General features: G+C 34.6%; 1 protein-coding gene across 1 annotated transcript; it reads right to left on the minus strand.

Annotated features, from left to right (window-relative positions):
* Window positions 1–278: 278 nt before the first annotated feature.
* Window positions 279–3861, minus strand: LOC115969094 (pectinesterase/pectinesterase inhibitor PPE8B). Its single transcript, XM_031088658.1, has 3 exons — window positions 3259–3861; window positions 2260–2802; window positions 279–1087 (listed from the first exon to the last, which is right to left on the minus strand). The coding sequence occupies exons 1-3, from the start codon at window positions 3572–3574 to the stop codon at window positions 390–392; spliced, it is 1557 nt and encodes a 518-aa protein (XP_030944518.1). The 5' UTR covers window positions 3575–3861; the 3' UTR covers window positions 279–389.
* Between the last annotated feature and the right edge of the window lie 16365 nt (window positions 3862–20226).

The raw sequence follows: 20226 nt of genomic DNA on the forward strand, positions 1-20226 counted from the left end.
ATCTACAGTATCAATTCAGCCCAGCAAGGAAAGAATCAATTGAACTTTATCCACACAAAAAAATAATAATAATAATAATAATAACATAAATCTGTCAATTTTAAAAAAAAAAAAAATTCAACCTATGGCGTCCGCTCCTGATTATAGCTCGGTTTTTTGTATAGGCGGGGATTAAACGTCAAATCTCTTATTCAACCATTAGAGATTTTATCAATTGAGCTAACGAACCCACAACATAAATACATCATTAATCTTACTGCTTCAAACAATTTAAGAAGGAAAAAAAAAAGTTTAATATATTTGTATATTATAAAAGATAGAATATAAATAGGTACAAGAATATAGATAGGTACAAGAACAAATTAGGTCAACTAGTTAAAATCCATGAATTAAACTCCCAACCCTGCTGTGTATTTGACACCCGTAGATGGTAACCACAAGTTCCCTTCAATGAATTGGGCCACGGTAAAGTTGTTAACTTGACTCGATTGGTTGAGTGCATGATAGCCGGGCCACTTAACTCGGTTACTTAGGCCTGCCCCTGGCCCATTATTCATGTACTCACCATAGTACAATGTATCCAAATGCAAAGTACCATTCCACTCAAGCCACCCTTCGGGCCTTGTGGCATTGCTAATGTATGATTGCATTATAATGGTTCTTGAATATGCTTTCCATGGTCTACCAAGGTATGTGTATGTGGAATTAACTGAGGGTGCCAAATCTGAATCTGCTGAGATGTTACAAAATTGGATGGAGAAGCCAGTTGATTCACTTGGGTCCTTACGACCTTGAGCAGTTATGGTGTTCTTTTGGTTGGGTAGGCCTTTCCTGACTAGAATGTCACAGTTTTGGAACACCACAGAACCATCACCAAATATGAAATCAATGGTGCCACTTATACGACATTCTCTGTAAAATTGGCGCATGGTGTGTGTATATAATGTGTCTTGGTATCCCCTTATCCCACATCGGAAGAAGACCGATAAGTCAGAGTCGGATCTTAGTGCTACTGCTTGGTGTTTTTCTGGCCCTGCAGTGTTCTCAAATGTCATGTCTCGCGCTATGAACCCTTTCCCACTCACAGCTGCAAACAATATAGGTATATGGCATTAAAAATTGTATGCATGTATTTTTCATGTCAAGACTCCTGTAGTTCAATCAATACTTTCTAATCAAATTTTAGATTATTGGCCTCTTGCTTCATAGTTCATATACAGTTGCTTCATAGTTCATATACAGTGGGGCCTTGCTTTCTTCTTACTCTTAGACCAATGATATTGAGAGAAAAAGCAATATCTATTAGTTGCAACCCAACAAACAACAAACAAGTAACATGGCGTATCTTACTTTATGGTCGACCCCATTGACAAACAGAAAAAGAACAACCAAATCTAGATCCAGGAAAAAAAAAAAAAAAGATCAATCAAATCTAGCTAGATTCACACAAGAGCCTCTCAGTTATTCGAAACATTAACCACGTTTGAATGGTATTCTTGGTCCTTACTCTTACTCTAGCATATATTCTTGCTGTTGTTTCACCATAAAGACAACACATGAATAGGGTATCATTGATTTATAAATTTTATACATGTGTAGCCATAAACTCAGTAGAAGGGATACATGCACAACCCCAACTTTAACGCGATGGGACAAAAGCGGATCATATATATGTATTACTTTAATTTCACCGGCCCACATTAGCATGCATCAATGTCTCTTTTTTTTTCACTTAACAGTTAACATCATTAGCTAATGAGTCTTTTAATACAAATTAATTGTATCATTCTAGCTCCTTCAGTTGAATTGTCCATGTTGATTGGAGATTGATTTGTAATATTCATCCCATCATCTAAAACTAACGAGTCTTTTAATACAATATAACTGTATCATTCTTATTTTTAGTTGAATTGTCCATGTTGATTGGAGATTGATTTGCAATTTTCAACCCATCATCTACAATCAATGTCAAGATTAACAAATTAGTGTACTCTTTCGTTTGGGCTGTAATACGTTAACATAGACATACTAATTTCCATGAATTTGACAATTTGTAACTTTCATCCCAATTGACCAGCCACTTATCTATCAATTTCAACATTAATTTGGATGACAGTGTGGATATTTTAAATTTATCACAAATTTATTAGGGTGTTAGATTAAAACTATTTACAAATCAAAATGAACAGTCAATCTTTTTTACTTTTTTTTTTTTTCTCAATAATAAAATGGGGAAAAGCAAAATACGAAGATACTTACCAAAGGTTGCTGAGTGAAATGTGGTCCAACCATCAACATAATTATGATTGCCGGTTATAATAGTAGCATCCATACCATCTCCGATCATCATAAGATTCCATTTCTTCTTCTTGATCTCCACTGTCTCATTATAGACACCCTTCTTGATGTATATAACATAACGGCGCATGCTATAATCAGGAGCGTCTTTGATTGCATCCATCACTTTTGTGTAATTCCCACTCCCATCTGCAGCTACAATAACATCAACAGTAATCCCATTTGCTTGTAGCAATTTTCTGTCCTCAGATTTCACCCATGACGGAAATTGCTCGTTAGCATTGCCTGACAGCCTACGCCCACGGGGGTTATTCAAAACCGGGTGCACCATGTCTAAAAGTTGTTGGACCAAAGATGTCACTTGGTTAAGGCCACCGTCTATCAATCCTGCCACAATGCTATTGGTACCTTCAAATCCCTCAATACATGTGTCTTGATTAACAAGTGCAGCACTTAACCATGTCCTTAAATCAGAACTTACATCTCCAGTGCCATTTTGATTACCTGTAAATTAATAATATATAAATTATAGATAGCTTATTAGGAAACAAAAAATAAATTAGACAAAGGTAATCATGACTTCAACACAAGATAATACAATGTGTTTTGGCATGCAATGGATATTTACTCAATTGATGGAATCATGAAAGTTAGGTTCACGATAGTGCTAGCTAGCTATCACACAGTGAGGTGAGCTAGCTTTTGCAATTCCAGTACAAAATGTTCCCCTTTGGACAGAGTATTCATATTCCCCAATTTGTGTTTGTCATCACCACCATACCAAATTTCTTTCTTTCGTTCTTTTATTTCTATCTATTTTTGTTTTTGGTTTTTTTAACTACGCATGCATACCATACTTCTTTCTATAATAGCACAAATTCACTATAAACAAACAAATAAAAATAAAAACAAAATGAATTTCTGTCATAGCTTTAAATACGTACGAAATTACTTATGTACCTTTGGGATTTTGTGTTGCTGAGAGAGACCATGCTAACTCATCAGCCGAGAAGTCAAGCAAATCAAGGCAGTCGGAAATGGCATTAGAAACGCGTAAATCGCCAAAAAGCTTAGCAAAGGGAGAGATAATGGAAACCACGCTCTGTACAGCGTCGATGGTGGTCTTCACAGAGCTGAGGAACTCAGATGTGGGCACTTTTAAGCACTCTGACCGTGAGAAATCTTTGCCAGAGCTAGCATCACCAAATGGGGTAGTGCACAAACACATCCACATGATCATAATCATTAACATCGTAGTGGTAAATGAAGAAGCCATTTGAGAGAATATGAAGATCTTAATTGTTGTCTATACAGAAACAACGACTTACACTAACTAGCTACAACTATGGTACTAAGAGCTAGTGCTTGAGTTTTTATGTTTGTGTGCATATAGCAAGTTAAGAACCAAGAAGGGTTTTATATATTTTTTAAGGCTGAGGTGAGTGAGCATGGAATGGGATGGTTCAGCTGGTTATTAGGTGAGGAATTTAAGAGGGGCTGTAAATGCTAAATAGTAATGCTAAATGCTGCAACGTGAGAGTTATTGTGTCAAATGTGTCATAAAGGAAGAGAATGCATAGTCTATTACTATAATCCATGTGTCGGCGCTTACACAAAAAGAATTCTGATATGATTTTGACCCAAATTAATTCCACATGCAAATGCGTGGCATTTGATCTTGGTATCTTGGTTTTCCAGTCTATGGGAATGGGACCATAATTAGGTGAGTTGTGATCAACACTCACCAGTGCTACTTTTTTCCCAAATGAATCAAAGCATCTTTTTTAAACCTCTTTCACTGATTACCCCAATTTATGAAATGTTTCTTGTAAGTGCACCAGTTGTTTAATTGTTACAATATGGGGATTCCATGCTATGCATGTCATCATGTTAAGATAAATTTTTTTTTTTTTTAATGAATGAAAAATGTGTAGAGAGAGAGAGAGAGAGAGAGGTGACTTGAGTTAGTGTCTTCCACTTAGGCGTGACTATAATGACACTCTACTCGTTGGGTTCAGCCCTGCAGGAGCAAGGAATCCGAATGAGCTATAGCTATGCACCCAGTCCCATTGAGGACGCTAATGAGCATAAGCTAAGAGCATTTATTTTCCAAGCGCTTCTCATTGCGGGATTCGAACCTGTTGAAACCTCCACCTCCCAAACCCTTAGAAGTGAGCCCGTGAGTGACCAACCATTCCTAATGATATGTTAAGATAATTCATATTGTACACAGTACACACACTATATGTAATAACTAAAATTGATTTTAAACTTCAAATAATGACTTGAAATCAAAATTTTAAACTTAAAAACATAACTTAAAATCATAATATTAGTTGTTTGCACAGTGTTTATATATGTACACACTGTGTAACAGTCACTGCCCCATGTTACATGTACTTAGACAGAAGAGCATGGGAAGGGCCAGGCATATGTCTCCCAGCTGCCTACTTCAATTCCCTTGCCCTTTTTCCAAAGCCATAAAAAAATATCATTGTCATGGTAATAGTGACATTTGTCGTTTCTCTCTTTTGATAGTAGGCATTTGTTTTTAATTCACGTTCAGTACTTTATAATGATATCTTCGTACTGAGTTCTAGTAGTGCTAATAAAACCTTCAAAATTTACCTGTTGCTAGTTTGTGGAAAATGACATTTCACCATTTTTCTTTATTGAAATCCCTTTTCTTTTTGATAATCGATCGAGGTTTCACCTCCTTAACCCCTTATTAAACATCAAATAAAACCACAAAGAAGAAAAAGAAAAGCAAAATTATAAGATTGTATGCATTGCATACATATATACATACATACTGGTTCTTTTCAAAAAGAAAGAACTTTCCGCCATGTGCCACGTAATTATTTATTGTCGATTATCTCATAAGAAGAAATGTTATTTGACTTTTCTTGTCACAGATTAGCGTGTAGCTAGGCTTGGTTGAATTCTAGGGGTTCTAACTCCTCACACAAAGAGAATATTTAGAAGAAGATAGTATACACTACACACAGAAAGATCCAAATGGGGGATGATACTTTTCTCAAAGCAATAAAGGCGAAAGGTTCTGCAAAACGCGAAAACGCGTTGTACAGCTTTGCAAATACCCAATAGCCCTGCTTTTATTATGAAAAAGAAAGTCAGAAAGAAAACAAATAACGCGGTATCTTTTTTTTTATTCTTTTCCTCAATTAAAATATTACACTCTAAATCTTTTTTCTTTTTCTTTTTTTAACTTTGTTCATGAAGTATTATTATTGTGGGAAAGGGTGACCCGAGCACATTTTTGGACTATGAGTCCCATTTGAGGATGATTAAAGAACTGAGAATTATTAAAGATCCATATGCACATAAACAAGAAAACCAAGGAGAAAAGGGAAACCGACACATGAACCGAGGATCTCGAGGAGCAAAGGCATATCGGGAATACTTTAGGTAGTCAACCATACGTGTGAATCGAGCACATTTTTGGGCTATGGGCCCTGTCTGAGAATGATTAAAGACTCGAGAATGATTAAAAATCCATGTGCACATATACAAGAAGACCAAGGAGAAAAGGAAAACCGATGCATGAACCAAGTATCCCAAGGAGCAGAGGCATCTCGGGAATACTTTAGGTAGTCAACCATACTGGAAAGAGGAACTCCAAGAAAGAAAACAGAGCCGTATAAGTAACGGAAAAAAGAAATATCTGAAAGGTGACTGCCACCCTCACATTTAATGCACTGTATCAGCTGAACTGACTGCAATTATGAGAAAATGACACATGAACAGTGTCTTCATAGCTCACAGCCCCTCTTACCACCTATAGAAGGGTATTGATAGGACAAGCATGCAAAGAGTTCCCTAAGAATTGAACAAATGGAGGAGTGGGATGTATTAGAGGAAACTATATAAGGAAATGACCCCCATAAAAATGGGCATGCAATACTAAAAGGAGGAGAGAGAAAAGAAAATACAAAAACTCATTGTAAAAAGATTATACTTGATCAATATATAAACAATATGTCCTTGGACTTGCCCCAGGAGGGAGTTTATATTGAATTTATGTCTCTTACCCTTTTAACCTAAGCTTAGTCGTTCTTGAGCCTAGGCCTGTCCACGGGTCGGTCCAGGTCGAGTTTGTGCCCAACCCAGAACCGACCCTATCAATTCAGGTCTCTCATTTCTGGACCCGCTGCCAACCGATGAAGGGAGTCGATTCGGGTGGTCGGAACTCGTCAGATATCGGTTGGTTCTCAGTCGGAGTTGAAACTCTCGAAACTATGCCAAATTTTTGAAACTATGCCGGATTTTGGTCGAGATTGGGCTGAATTTTCCGAGATCTCGTCGGATCTCGAAGAGATAAGCCCAGATCTCGAATAATCGGACCAAAACACCGGCGAAACACACCCATCGTCCGACCCACCGATATCGGGTTTTGGGGATGGAGACCCGTTGCCAACCGTCACCAGCGTCAGGTTGGCTGATTTTCGAGCCAGGTCGGCTGGGTTGGGCGGGTTGGTTAGGTACCGGGTCTGGTTGGACACCCCTACTTGAGCCTGAACTTACATGGCCTTGTAGTTTACTTGTAAAATCCACTTTCTAACAAATTTATTGTTTTGGGCTTAGTGGGCTTGCTCACACTATTCTAAGTGGACAAGTCATGATTCAAGTCCTTACAATTATTATTATTATTACTATTATTTTAAATTTGGTCCCTTCAACTTGTTCATTATGGTTTACTTGTTCACTTTCTGCCAAATGAGTTACTTTTAAGTTCTAAAATGGACCGAGTTTTGATGTTATTAATTTCCTATTTTACCCCTCACTCTCTATCACTCACTTGATGCTTGGGAGGCAGCCACTCACCGTGCATGGTTGGTGTTTTGGAGCTTTGATTTTGATAATTTGGGTGAATTTTAGTATTGGGTCGCTCTTCGCAAAGTTAAAGCTTACGACAGTGGTGGCTTGGTTGGGACTATGAAGAAAGGGGACACGATAATTGTTGTTCATTATTCGGATTGTCTTAACACCTTTCTTACATAAACATTGAAGTTTTAAAATGTTACTTAATTCAAAACCTTAAATCTATGAATTTGAGCCCAATTATTATACTAATTAATTTCTCAAGCTCTTTTATGTTGTTAGTGAGAAAAAAAAATCAATATTGAATTTAAATTAGAATCAATAACAACTTATCACTTAGAATTTGTTAAAAAAATATTATATACGAATCAGCTCTCTTGTTGAAAATGACAAAGAAACACATTAATTAAACACAAAATGGAATTTAAAGTATGAAATAAAAAATATCTAAGTTATAAGTACCAAATTAAAAACTAGCCATACTAGACAAGTGTAACGGGTAACTGAGTTTGATAAGTCTATTTGTGGATCCCCCAACTTTTTAGGCCGGCCAAATATACATTATATCGGTCTATTGGCGACCATAATCACATTGCAAGTACCATCTATTGATTAGTTGTCTTTTTTAATCATGTCACTATGACTAAGTACAAAGAAAAATGCTGGCTCGGGGACCTCAATGTCCAGGTATAATTAATGTTACCACATTAATGATATTACCTACACATAAAACTTCTCGTCTGCATAAGCATAACCCTCTTCTTTATTGCTATTTTTCTTAGCTATGAAAACGAGAGACCCTTATGGTGGGGACCTACTTGAAATCGACTTATTTGAGTATTTCATCTACTTTGCGTTACCAAATTGAATTAGCATTTGCTTTATTAATTATTATGCGACTTGCCTGCAGTCTTTTCGGTGGAAACTTTTTTTTTTTTTTTTTTGAGAAGAAAAAACTGAAACTTTTATTAATGTTAGCCGTCTGAATCAACTCAAACTACATAATGAAATTGTGGTGGAACATTCTTCATCTACATTAAAAATACTAGAAAAATGTTAATAGCATATCTAGCCAGACTATGAGATTGATTGTTTTAAGTTTTAAGTTTGTCTTTTCTTCTTAAACTTTGAGATTGTTTTTGTTTTGGCAATTTTTATTTTAACTCTTTTATGTTTGATTTTATTTTTTATATTGACTCTACCGTCTATTTTTATTAGTAAATAATGATATTTGACATTATATAAGTGGCGTGGCTTAATACATACCACTTAATTATTTCGCACTCGATAGTTAGACTACTAATAGAAATAAACGACATGACATAACTATAATTGATAACAATAACAATAGAAGATAGCTTATCAATTTATGATTAAGTTAAGAAAAAATTCTATTTACACTAGTAATAAAGCACTAGACAAACCTATGACTTCGGGTAGAGTCATATATGGATCAGCAAACAAGAAGTCCACTAAATTTTGCCTTTAAATTGAGCTTCTTTCCCACGAAACCCACATATGATTGCATCAAGAAGTGTGGAACAGATATCTGGAAATACATCATAGAAAATTTTGTCGGCAGTTTGAGTGTGACGCAGTCTATTATACAATATAATGACAATAAAAAGCACAATACTAAAAAAAAGATTCATCCATATTATAACTTGTGGTTGCTATTGAAATGTTGATAAAAATTTCTCAAATACTCCAGAAGAGTGTAAGCATGATGTCAGAGGAACAAAACTGCTAAACGTTAGAGGCTACATAGATCAGGGCCGGCCAAAGGCCCCACCCAAAAAAAAAAAAAAAATTACCCTTAGAAAAAAAGACCCCAATTCCAATAGTTAAAAGTCCAAATTTTTATAAAATTATATATATTTTTTAATAAGATTTAATGTCACATTGTATTGTGAACATTTTATAGTGCTTTAAGGGCATTTTTCCTTTTCATTTCCATTAAGACTCTCAACGTACGAGACCAATAGAACTCTAACCCAATTGAAACTCTAAAATGTTTCAAAAAAAATGTTACAAATGTATTAAATCATCAATTATAGATTAATCTTCTCTAATAGTTTGTGGCTTTAATTTTCGTAAACTGATATCCTAGAAAACCACACACCAATTAATATCTATCTCCCTTTCTTAAAAACAAGATATAAAATTAAAAATTATATTTTAACTTTACTTGATTATGTATTGATGTATATCAAAAAAAAAAAAATTGTATTTTCTTAATCGTAATATATATATATATATATTTTTTTTTTATAGTTCAACTATGATATTCAATTCTCTATATGAAATTAACGTTAGTTTAACTAGTATTATTCATCAAATTATATATTTAATATATCAAATTAACCTTAACACACTCATTGGTCGGTTGCCTTCAGGGACAAGGGTAGTACATGCGTGGAATGCTCTCATTGGCTTAGGGTAAGGATAGCCTACAATCATGTTCCCTTCGTGATCATGCTCGACACTGTCCTCCCCTCCCAATCCTTCCTTTGTTTCTCTCTCTTCTCTTGGCAGCAAGAAGTGTATGAATGCAAGCGGTCTTTTTGGCATATTTGAAATACTACTACGATGCTTGCACCTGTATATGTACACCAAATACCCTTCTTTTACTATAAAATAAAAGGACACTAGTCATACTAGGTAGAGAAGAATGAATAGAAAACATAACACTGTGCAGAGCAACAAAAAGCTCCATATTATATTGTTCTTAAGCATTCAGAAATACAATCTTCCTCAAAGTAAGGACGTTTTATCCTTACTCCACCATGGTTTTTCCTCCATTTCTTGGGGCTTTCCACATTTATTTGTTTTTGTGCTCTTTTACAATTTGTCTCTTATTCATCCAGTAGAAAACAAAAAACAAAAAACAAAAAAACCAATTTTAAACTTTGACAAATGGTATTTTAGATGCATTGAAGTTATAATTTAGAGGTGACCATTGTTTTGCTCCTAAAATCTTTTTGACAAATACATAAGAACATAAAGAATATTGAGTCCAATAATTAAATTTTAAAAATATATAATTATGCTAATATTTTCGGTAAAAGTTGTAAGTTGAAACCTTAATCTACATGCCTACTGTCAAGTTTATAATCAAACTTTTTTAGTTCAATTATGAGGTTTCATTCTACCCACGGTGTGCACGAATAAGGAGAGGCCAGAACTGAAGCCAGAACAAGGCCTTACTGGCTTTTTAGCTGCCAGCCTTTGGACTGGGCCTTCTCTGATTGGACTGATGACTTAATTTTATGATAGGCTAAAACCAAGGCTTTTTAGGACCGACCAAAACATTTGCACAACATTTAGATCCCTCACAAAAGAAGTACATGAGCTTCCGGTTTTGTTGCTCTTTACTCACCAACACCTTGTTGACTTCCTTTAAAAAAGTTGGGAACAAAAAAAGAAACTTACATACAAAATTGGCGCTTACAAAAAAAAGCCAAATGGGTATATACTATAAATTTTTGAAAATAATTTAAAATTAAAACTCTTATAACTCAATTGAAACTTTTAGTATTTTTAACTTTAGTTGTACACGGTTCAAATCTGTCTTATTCCATTATTATATAACTTGTAACTATCAAATTATAAGGAATAACTATTAATGTTAAATTATTTCTTTTACTATTATCCAATTTAACATCATAGTTATTTTATTTTGATATCATTTCATAAGATATTATAATGTAAAAAAAAAAAAAAAAAAAAAAAAAAACCAAACCAAATAATTGAAGGCACTAATGTCTATGTTTTCAAGAAAAATAATAAACAAAATTGATAATTTTCTCATATTACTATAATCTTAAATGGTTTACATTTTATAAAAATCTAATACATACGAATACATATATAATTATTAAATATACATCACATGAAAAAAAAAAATTATAAAGAGGTTATGCTAACGAGTGCCCTTAGGACATTGGTTAACAATCCATTTTAAAAAAGTTTTGACATCACTTTTTATGGGAAATGGAAAAAATTGTCAAAACATTAATTTTTTTCTTTTCCCATAAAAACTTTCTTTAAATTGATTATTAACCAATAACCTAAGGACATTCGTTAGCATTTCCCTAAATAAAAATACAAAAATATAATATAAACAATAAAAGCTAAATTAAAAAATAATAATTTTGATGGTTATATAAGGAGTCCAAATTTGGTAAAGATGAGGTATAAAACTCATGTTTTACACCATCCAATAAGAGATTATCACATCAATTTTTTACTTAAAACTCAATATATCTTACCACACATAATAACATCTCAATAAACCCAGTTAAGTTAGATTTTCAAATAGGTATTAAAATTAATTGAGTGTGGTTATGTTTATTCTTTAATATGTAATATGATGATGTGGCATATTGGGATTGGAAGGATAAAACTTGAATTTCACACCACATACTTATAGAATTTAATCTCATGAGAGCATAGATAAATGAGTCTAAATTTGGTAAGGATGAGGTTTGAAATTCATATTTTACAACATCCAATAAGAGATTGCCACATCAGTTTTTTACTGAAAATTCAATACATCTTACCACATATAATAACATCTCAATAAACTCACAATTAAGTTGGATTTTCAAATGGGTATTAGAATTTTTTTTTTTTTTTTTTTTTTTGAGAAAGTAATGGGTATTAAAATTGATTGAGTGTGGTTGTACTTTTTCTATATTATGTAATATGATGATGTGGCATGTTAGAATTGGAGGAGTAAACTTGGGTTTTACACTACATCCTTATAGAATTTAATCTCTAGATAAATTGTTAGAAAACTTTCTTTTTTTTTGGGGGGGGGGGGGAGGGGGAGGAGGGGGAGTAATGAAAATGTTGAAAATTGAGCTTTAATTTAAGAAGAAATTGTGAGTTGGAGAATCCAATGGTGTTATTGAGAAAATGGTGATTAATGCTAGGAATTAAAAAGACAATCAAGTTTGTCATAATGAAGAAAATAATAAATGACAAAATTAAGAGAAATAAAATAAAAATAGAGCAATTAGGAAAAAGGGGAAGAGAAAGCTCAAATCAAGGAACCTTATGGGCTGTTTGGTTTTCTGATTTCCATAACTCATAACTCTGTTTTCATAACTCATAACTCAAAAATAGTGGGACCCATGATGGAAACAAGTTATGAAGCTTGTTTGGATTTTGTTTTCAATTGTTTCCAATTTTTGTTTCTATCACTCAATTCTCTGATCTTTGAGTGATGAGTTATGGAAACTGAAAACACATTTCAGCTTTTTTCCGTTTCCATAACTCTGTTTTCAATGGCAATTTTGTAATTAAACCCACAACCTGGGTCCCACGGTCAAAACAAAGTCACACCAGGCGCTAATTTTGACAAACCCACCAACCGCTCCTTCTCAGTCTTCACACCAAAAATCAACCCACACAAAAATGTCCCACATCCAACCTCAAAGCTCCTCTCACGCACACCCTCAACCCAACCCCACCTTAGCTAACCCACGCCAACCCGAGCTCAAACCGACGAACGTGATATCCAGAAAACCCAGATTTTTTTTTATAATCTTTCAAGTCCCAGAAAACCCAAATTTAGCACCAAATAGAAACATACAAAACCCACTAAAATTAAACTTAGAAATCTAAACATATGAAGTTCAAGATCAACTCAAAATTTAACAGCAAAATCCGTAATCAATATAAAAACATGATTTTTACTAGGTTTAGGAATAGAGATCTGGAAAAAAAAAAAAAAAAAAAAAAAAAAAAAAAAAAAAAAAAAAACTGTAGAAGAAGCCATAGAAGAACCCAAAAACCCACAGATCTCGTCTTTTCCCCACCATGCTAGCGGCTTTGAGCTCACCATCGGAGCAAATGGAGACCAAGCTGAAGAAGAAGAAGCCGTAGAAGATGAAGATAAAGAAGAAGCAACTCTAATAAGCCAACAAGATCGATGCCTTCCACCCCGCAACATTTGGAATGAGTGACTGTTCACAGAGGAATTTTTTCTCCTTTGCGCCCCAATCCAATACACACACACTTCAACATCGCACCCTCTCGATGCAACAAAAAGAAGCCCGCATCACAAGGCTCAGCATAAAGAAGCAGCAGCTGAGCTAGACGGTGATGATTGTGCCGGCAGCTTCATTGGGTTTGTTGAGAGTTTTGGGAGAATATGTGGGCTAAAGGGGAAAAATATATGGGCTGAACGGCTGAAATGAATATATGCTACGCGGGTAGGCTAATCGTGGCCTAACATTGTGCTCAGGTATGGGTCCCACAAAAAAAAGTAGAAAAATTGAATGATGAAAAACTGAGTGAAGTGTGCCAAACGGTAGGTATAGGGAATTGGGGTATTTTAAGTGATGAGTTATGAAAATTGAGTGATGAGTGATAAAAAAAAAAATCCAAACAAGGCCTCAATTTCCAAATATGATTGATAATTTCGATATTTATAGGCACTGATAACTGATAAGGAGAGGCCAGAACTGAAGCCAGAACAAGGCCTAACTGGCTTTTTAGTTGACTGCCTTTGGACTAGGCCTTCTCTGATTGGACTGATGACTTCATTTTGTGATAGGCTAAAACCAAGACTATTTAGGACCGACCAAAACATTTGCACAACATTTAGATCCCTCACAAACGAAGTACATGGGCTTCTAGTTTTGTTGCTCTTAAGAGCATTAGCATTGGAGAATGTTAATGCCATATCTAAGGAAAATTTGGCATTTGCAGCCTTAAAATCATCTACATCAGAAAATTGTAAAGGCAAGTATTGTAAATTTTTTGCAATACTTGCTACAGTGCAATTCTAAAGATAAAATTGTACTGTAGTAGTATTGTAAAAAAAAAAAAATTAATATTTTATCTATACTCTCTCTCCTCTGTCTCTCATCTCTCTATTTTTTCTGTTCTCTTCTCTCTCTTCCGTCTCTTCTTCTCCATCTGCTCTCTCGTCTCTGCTCTCCATCTACTCTCTCATCTCTCTCATTTTTTTGAATGGGTTTGCTTCGGTGGCTCCGGTGATGATTTTTTTTGAATGAGTTTGCTCCAGTGGCTCCGGTGATGATGTTTTTTGAATGGGTTTGCTCCGGTAATGATTTTTTTTTAATGGGTTTGAATGGGTTTGCTCCGGTGATGATTTTTTTTTACTAGGTTTGCTCCGGTAGCTCCGGTGATGATGTTTTTTGAATGGGTTTGCTCCGGTGATGATTTTTTTTGAATGAGTTTGCTCCGATGGCTCCGGTGATGATTTTTTTTTAATGGGTTTGCTCCGGTGATGATTTTTTTTTGAATGGGTTTGAATGGGCTTGCTTCAGTGATGATTTTTTTGATCGGTGGCCTGGGTTTCAAATCGGCGGCGTGGGTTTCAAATCGATGGCTTGGGTTTGCTGATCGGTGGACTGGTTTGATGGTTTGTGTGTGTGGCTCTGTTGATGGTTTGTGTTTGTGTGTGTGGCTTTGTTGCTGGTTTGTGTTTGTGTGCGTGGCTTTGTTGCTGGTTTGATGTTTGTGTTTGTGTGTGTGGGTGTGGTGATGGGTTTGGATAGGTTGATCGATGTATTATGGGTGTGTGTGTGTGTGTGTGTGTTGTGTGTTGAACCAGTGCTAGAGGTTGAGATAGAGAGGAATAAAAACGGCTGTTGGAAAGCCCAGGAAAATGGTTGGAAAGAAATAATAAAGAAAGGTTAAAAAATAATATTTTAATAAAAATAGAGTTTTGGGATGTGAAGGTATTGTAAAATAGTATGGTATATTGATAAAGTGGTATTTTAGAATGGTAAAATAGAATAGCATTGGAATTTTCCAATGCTAATGCTCTAAGTCACCAGCACCTTGTTGACTTCCCTTTAAAAAGTGGGGAACAAATAAAGTAACTTACATACAAAATTGGCGCTTACAAAAAAAAAAAAAAAAAAAAAAAAAAAAAAAAAAAAAAAAAAAAAACCAAATGGGTATATTCTATGAATTTGTGAAAATAATTTAAAACTAAAACTCTTATAAATCAATTGACACTTTTTAGTATTTTTAACCTTAGATATACATGGTTCAAATCCGTCTTACTCCATTGTTATATAACTTGTAACTATCAAATTATAAAAGGAATAACTATTAATGTTAAATTATTTCTTTTACCATAATCCAATTTAACATCATAGTTATTTTATTTTGATATCATTTCATAAGATAGTTTGGAAAGTTGTATTGAATTCAGTGAGTTGGATAATAGTTATACAAGGATTATCAAATTCAAGGAAAGTTAATGTCATTTCAAATGTTTAATAGTTATACATCATTTAAACGCTCACTGTTGGAAAGTTAGGAAAAAAATAGTTTGGAAAATGCTTAAGTTACTCTATATTTTAATAAATAAAAATAAAAAATAAAAAAACCTATTAGGCGTGTGATTAATTGGATAAATAAATAACTTTTTAAATTACTATTTTATCGTATAATTTTTTTTAGAACATTAGAAATTTTATTCACGAACTTTTTAATATATTATATCTTATATTCAAAATTTGGTATAAAATCTAAATGGAAAAAAGTGTAATTTCAATATCACTGTACGCCTAATAATAATGACATTTTTTAAGGGTATTTTATATTTGTAATTCGTACAAAAAAAGTATTTTTTTTATGTATATATTACATGCATCATTTCTCTTGCATTACGTAAATCCACAAAATGTGATTGCATGTAACATATCACATTGTGTGCATTTACGCAATGCGAAAGCAACGTTGTATATAGTAGATGTATAAGATATTGCTTTGATTTTATCCCACATTCTCCTCGTCCTCTTCTTATTTTTACCTATTTTTTTAAAAAAATGCAAAAAATACAATTTTGGTTTCTACATTTTTGAGTCATTGTCGATTCGATTCCTACATTTTTATAGCAATCATTTTGATCAATGTTATTTTCAACTTGCACTAATTTGGTCTCTATTGTGAATTCACTAATAGACATTGACTGCAAGTTGAAATTAACAAATATTAGATTGATAGCGATCCTAAAATGTAGAGAAATGTTATGTTTACAATTGATGTGCAATGAAAATCCATTCGAAGTCTTCTCTCGTCCATAGGCGTCGTCCTGTGAAAAGACGGAGAAGGGAGATCCTCATCTAAGTTCAACCTAGGACGGACAAGATTACTACGCCACGAACATGTCTCCACCAGGTGTGAGAGAAAACGAACTGTTGCTAGTCAAGTCCAACCGTTGTGAAATGCAGACTTGAATAATCTAACTTCCCCAGCAGTTATGGAAGTTACCTCCGAGCCGTTTGGACTTCTCAACAATAGGAATGGTTACCAAATAAGTAACCTCTCCCCGCATGCTATATAAATGCTCGCCAACAAAAGAGTAAGGAATTTCTGATTCTGAGACTTCCAATTTACTGGGAATCACAAAAAAGGCTAACTTTACCATCGGAGGGTTCTTAGCTGACTTCCACCGGTCTCCTCTGATTTTTTGTTTGTTTTCTCAGGATTTAGTCACAAACTCATCAACGCCTGAGACTTTCAGCCCACTGATATCACAGAATTCATCAACAACATTTTCATAACAAATTATAAGTGTCAAGTTGTAACATGTTGTTATTAATGGGCCAAAAAAAAAAAAAACTCAATGATAGATTTAAATTAAAACCAATAATTATGGGTTCCAGTTAACTTAACTGGTAAAGTCTTTGATGGTTGAATAAAAGATTGAGGCTTAGTGGTTGTTTGGATTTTGGTGTTTCCATCACTCATCACTCAAAAATGGTGGGACCCACGGAGAGAAGGTCTGTTTGGATTTGTTTTCAAGTTTTGTTTCCATCACTCAATTCCCTGATATTTGAGTAATGATTTAGCAAAACTGAAAACAACTTTTGAGTGTTTTTGAGTTATAGAAACAGAGTTATGATGACAATCTCGTAAATTTACTCAAACAATGGGCCCCACGATCAAAGTCTTGTCACTTCACACTAAAGCCTTTACTAATCAAACCAACGGCTCTATGTTACCTCTTCTCAGACCAAACCCTTTTCCTTTACTTTCTTTTTCTTCAGCTCCCAAGCATTCCAATCTCTCTCCCATACCATACCTACCGATCTACCTTCTCCCATTCTGATTTGCCACTCCAATTGACCGAGATGCATGATGTTTTCACGTTCCCCATTAGGAATAGCAATGGGCTGCGTTTTTGCATACCTAAACCCAACCCGCGGGCTAGGACTTACGACCCGGACACAACCCGATTATTAATCGGGTTTTTTTTTTTTTTTTCCCGAAGCCCAGACCCGCCCTGCTAGGCCCTATTTAACCGCTTGGGCCCAAATCTGGCCCAACCAAAAAAATTTTTTGAAGCCCATTATGATTTTTTGCCTAGATTCAAGCCCATTCAAGCCATATAACATGGCCCAAATGCCAAAATTTGGCATTTCGGCCACGTTATATGGCAACCAAATCAATCCAAATCATAGGTTAATCATAAATAAATAAATCACCTAACTAAGATAACCATTTAATCATTAATCAACAAAATCATAGCTAAAATCACCAGCTAAAAATAAATAAATCCAACAAGTCCAAGAAATAAGTATCACAAGTCCAACAAATTCAAGAAATTAAAAAGCTACAAAATAAATCCCACAAGTCTAAGAAATTAAAAAGGCTAAGAAATTACAAAATGTCTTATCCTCCGCAAACCAACAAATTAAAAAGGCTAAGAAATTACAAAAGGCTGAAAAAGCTTAGAATAATTACAAAGCAACAAATTAATCCAACAAGTCTAAGAAATTAAAAAGGCTACTAAATTAATACAAAATGTCTAATCCTTCACAATTGTGACACAACTCCCATCCTCTTCATTAGGCTCTCCATCATCAAGAATTGATTGAAGTGTACAATCTCCAGACATAGTTGAAGAACCTACAACAACAATGAATTAAAAAATGGAATAAACTTCATCAAATTGTAACTAGCACAATTTTGATTTTATAAACAGAAATTAGACAATTGCTAACCGTTGATTTCACTCCATAACCAATTCTAAGCACACATCATTGCCTCTATAGTCTTGGGATGTAGCCTACTACGGTGTGCACTTAAAAGTCTCCTACTAGTGCTAAAGGCAAATTCTTAAGCAACAGTTGTGACAGGAATAACTAAAATATCTCTTGCAATCCTTTGTAAAGTAGGATACTTGAGACCATTACTTTTCCACCATCCTAAAATGATTAACTACAAATCAAACACTTACTCGTTATTTAATGGGCATAAAGGTGATGGTGATCCTAAGGTTGAGCTGCTAGGCGACAATGGTGAGGGTGATCGTGAAAATGGCAAAGGAAACCGCATAGTTGGCAAGGAACAATGTTTGGTTCTCAAGGGAGAGCCGCTTGGCAAGGAAGAACCAGATTTGTTTATGTCTTCCATCTCCATTTTAGGCTCTGCATTCCCAACAAACATAAAAAACAATAAACAATTTCTTCCATTAGCACAAAATGGTTGAATTTTTAGTTTTTCAATTTAATGAAGATACGAAATATCCTAGCTAAATCAATGCAGCAATAATAAGGATCTAAGCACACACATGTCTCAACATAAACTAAAAATACATGTCTCAACTTCAAGTGGATCGGTTTAGATACAATCAGCTCATAAAATTAGCAATGATGGATTTCTTTCCAAGGCACAAAAATACCACATTATGATAATACCATTAGGGAATTCAAACTGATACCCTATGAATTCCTCCAAATAAATTTGAAGTACATAAAGCCCAATATGGATCAGTGGATGATTGTAAGCTAAATCTATTTCATTTAGTTCTTATACTGCAATGTGTGTATATTTATATCTAGAGATTTCAACTTGATTGTTCTTATGAAGTTTGAAGTGAGCGGATGCAAACTGAGAAACCAATCCACTTGACTGAATGAACTCATCATACCAAACAATGAAATAAAAACAAGGAAAGACATAACCCATTCTTGGGACCTAGATAGGAAGCAGATGAGTGAAAAACAGCCAAAGAAGAAAATAACATGCCTCAAACGGTGAGAAACTAATCCAATGACCCAAACGGTGAGAGATGAAACCCATTGATCCTTACCCAAACGTGCTCTTGTGCGTGGTTGAGTGTGTGGCTGCATGAGTGACAAAGAGAGGGTTAAGGTAAGGGGCTGAAGGCGTGAGGCTGAGGCGTGAACTGAAATGAGATCAAATTATGAGAGGCAGATGGGTTAAGGACTTAGGGTTTACAACTATATATATATATATATATATATATATAAGGGGGTTTTTTGTAATTTCAAGGAAACCGAGTCATATCCTGGTTGGGTTTCGGGTTTTTTTTTTTTAATAAAACCCGAACCCAACCCTAACCCGCTTTGAGTTTTTTTTTTTTTTTTTTTAAAAAAAAAACCTAGACCCGACCCTATTCTTTATTGGGTTGGGTAAAATCCGGCCCATTAGGGTTGGGCCGGGCCGGGTATTTACGGGTCGGATTTAAATTGCCATCCCTATTCCCCATCTGAACATACCTTAGTCTCAACAAGATCTAATGCATACCTCAGAGTTCAATGCTTCAAAAAAAACATCTCTTTCTCAAATCAAAGCCCAAATCTGCATAATTGTGAATCAGATTACCCTATTCAACTAGCATTCTCTACAGTCATCAATTGCTTATGTAATTACAAAAAATTCCAAATCTTTATTCTCAGTTTGGTTGCTAAGAAAAATGTGGGAAAAAAATTTACAATCTCTGAGCCTTCACAAGACTGTGACCTAAGGAAACAAAGTGTTTTTACTCAACCAACCTAGTACAATTCACTCTTTTCCTCGGTTTTCTCGGCAACCAAACAGAGTGTCTATCAGTAAAATCAACTAACTACACAGTCAAGTAGTCAAAAACACACAAAATCTTAATTCAAATGTAATTGTTAGAACAAACCCAATTGCCAAATCTCAATTTTCTCAACAACAAAACACTAAACTTACCTCAAACCAAATCGATCAGACTGAATTTTCAATGATAACCCAATTAAATTCCTTGCCCCAGACAGCCAAAATCTCCACCAGATCTCAAAACCAAGAGACACCCAGATG

The sequence above is a fragment of the Quercus lobata genome, chromosome 11 (assembly GCF_001633185.2).
Source record: "Quercus lobata isolate SW786 chromosome 11, ValleyOak3.0 Primary Assembly, whole genome shotgun sequence".
NCBI lineage: Eukaryota > Viridiplantae > Streptophyta > Magnoliopsida > Fagales > Fagaceae > Quercus > Quercus lobata.

What these genes read in the sequence shown, in the direction of transcription:
- LOC115969094 (XM_031088658.1), bottom strand. Translation starts at nt 3,574, where the DNA reads ATGGCTTCTTCATTTACCACTACGATGTTAATGATTATGATCATGTGG. An exon ending in AGCAACACAAAATCCCAAAG is followed by an intron (nt 2,803 to 3,258) that starts GTACATAAGTAA and finishes ATTAATTTACAG; the next exon opens with GTAATCAAAATGGCACTGGA. An exon ending in ATTTCACTCAGCAACCTTTG is followed by an intron (nt 1,088 to 2,259) that starts GTAAGTATCTTC and finishes TATTGTTTGCAG; the next exon opens with CTGTGAGTGGGAAAGGGTTC.